This window comes from Penaeus monodon, unplaced genomic scaffold (assembly GCF_015228065.2).
Source record: "Penaeus monodon isolate SGIC_2016 unplaced genomic scaffold, NSTDA_Pmon_1 PmonScaffold_9058, whole genome shotgun sequence".
NCBI lineage: Eukaryota > Metazoa > Arthropoda > Malacostraca > Decapoda > Penaeidae > Penaeus > Penaeus monodon.
This window is the reverse complement of record NW_023664390.1, coordinates 5,001-7,128: the sequence shown is the minus strand read 5'-3', so window position 1 is coordinate 7,128 and position 2,128 is coordinate 5,001. Positions and strand designations below refer to the sequence as shown.

The 2,128-nt window shown below is 44.4% G+C and overlaps 1 protein-coding gene across 1 annotated transcript; it reads right to left on the bottom strand.

Annotated features, from left to right (window-relative positions):
- Nucleotides 1-315: 315 nt before the first annotated feature.
- On the bottom strand, nucleotides 316-935 carry LOC119572005 (general transcription factor II-I repeat domain-containing protein 2-like). Its single transcript, XM_037919050.1, has 2 exons — nucleotides 862-935; nucleotides 316-670 (listed from the first exon to the last, which is right to left on the bottom strand). The coding sequence occupies exons 1-2, from the start codon at nucleotides 933-935 to the stop codon at nucleotides 316-318; spliced, it is 429 nt and encodes a 142-aa protein (XP_037774978.1).
- Between the last annotated feature and the right edge of the window lie 1,193 nt (nucleotides 936-2,128).

Genomic DNA, 2,128 nt, shown 5'->3' with positions numbered 1-2,128 from the left:
TTGTTGATGCAAAGAGGCAACAACACTACCAGTTATGACCTATTGATCTGAAACATGGACTACAACCAAATTACTGGAGAGGAAACTAATAAGTGCCCAGAGAGGGATGGAAAGACAGATGCTGGGAATTAGCCTAAGACAGGGGTGTCAAACTCATTTTAGCTCAGGGGCCACATAGGGGAAAATCTATTCCCAAGTGGGCCGGACCGGACTGTTCACTTTCTTTAAATATCCACAGAACACATTCATTTTCACGGAACTTTATCAGGGTGCATAAGTCTCTCATGCAGCATTGTAAGTGGGATTACCCACTGTTTATTTTACTCCTGAAACCTGGCATCTTTTAGCTTTCACAAGTGCATCAATATTAGGCATCACATCCTGAGTGGCAGCCAGTTTCAGGATGTCATTCAAGTGCTTGTGCGTGAGCCTTGAGCGCAGCTTTGTTTTGTTGATGTTCATTACAGAGAATACTTGCTTACAAAGATATGTGATTCCAAACATGCACAACACTTTTGCAGCAAGGGCTGTCAAGCTGGGGTAACCTGGCAAGAGATGCTGGTAAAACGTGTCCAAGCCAGCTGCCGCAAACTTGCCCTTCAAATCTGAGTCACACTGCAAGTCTATTATTTCTAGTTGGATGTTGACGGGCAGATCAGAGGCATTCACGCTGAATGGCAAGCAAAAAAATTTGAAGTCTTTCTCCAGTTCACCAAAAATCTGGAAGCGTTGCTCAAAATCCCGCAATAGTCCTGTTATTTTATCTTTAAACCGCCTCATGTCTGCGGCATGTTGGGTCGCGCACACATCTTTCAGACAAGGAAAGTGACAGCATCACCACCCGCGAGTTGTGTCTCCCACAATGACAGCTTCAATTTGAACTCACATATGCTGTCATAGTACTGCGTGACAACTTTGGTGCACCCTTGCAGCATTTTGTTCAGTTATTCAGGTGTTCTGTAACATCCACCATAAATGCAAGGTCCTGCATCCATTCTGTTGACTTAAATTTTAACACTGGTTTCCCCTTTTTTTCCATGAACTATTTGATTTCCCCTCTTAAATCAAAGAAGCGCCTCAGCACAGCATCTTGACTTAACCATCTTATCTCGGTGTGGTATGGCAGGCCATAGTTGTGGTCTTTCTCTCTGAGAAGGCTGTCAAAGTGACGATGATTCAGGCCTCTGGATCGGATGAAATTTACAGTTCGGACGACCAACTCCATGACATTATTCATCTTCAATGACTTGCAACACAATGCCTCCTGATGCAAAATACAATGAAAAGTCCAAAAATCATGTCCTCCATTTGCAGCCTGCACCTTCTCTCTGAATTTTGTCCCAACACCTACTTTTCTCCCGGTCATTGAAGGTGCACCATCTGTAGCCAGGCTGACAGTGCGAGACCAGTCCACTCCAGCCCTGTCCAGCGCTCCGACGAGGGCGGTGAAAATATCAGCTGCTGTTGTGGTGTCCGTCATTGGCACCAACTCCACGAACTCCTCGGTGATGGTCAAAGTGTCATCAACTCCGCGGATGAATATCGCCAGTTGCGCAACATCTGTAATGTCCTTGCTTTCATCGATTGCAACTGAAAACACAATAAATGACTTTACTTTGCGCTTCATTGGCTGTCCAAATCCTCCGCAAGATCAGAAATCCTGTCTGCAACTGTGTTTCTTGTCAGGCTGATATTTTCAAAAGCCTGACGCTTATCAGGGCACACAGTCTCTGCAGCCTTCAGCATGCATGTCTTCACAAATTCACCCTCACTAAATGGTTTTTGAAGCCAATGCATTTCATTAGCAATAAGGTAGCTGGCTTTCACTGCAGCATCATTTATTTCTCGGCTACGAGAAAACACAGACTGCTGCTTCTTCAGAGCCGTCAAAAGTTCATTTACCTTCTCTAGTCTCTGCTGTCCTTGCAAGTTTTTGTATTTTTCGGCATGAAGAGTCTCGTAGTGGCGTCGAAGGTTATATTCTTTCAGCACTGAAACCTGCTGTGAACATACCAAACACACAGGTTTCCCATTCTCTTCTGTGAATAAATAGAATGATGACCATTTTTCTTGGAAAACTCTGCACTCTGTGTCCACTTTTCTCTTTTTTGACAGAGACATGTTGGGG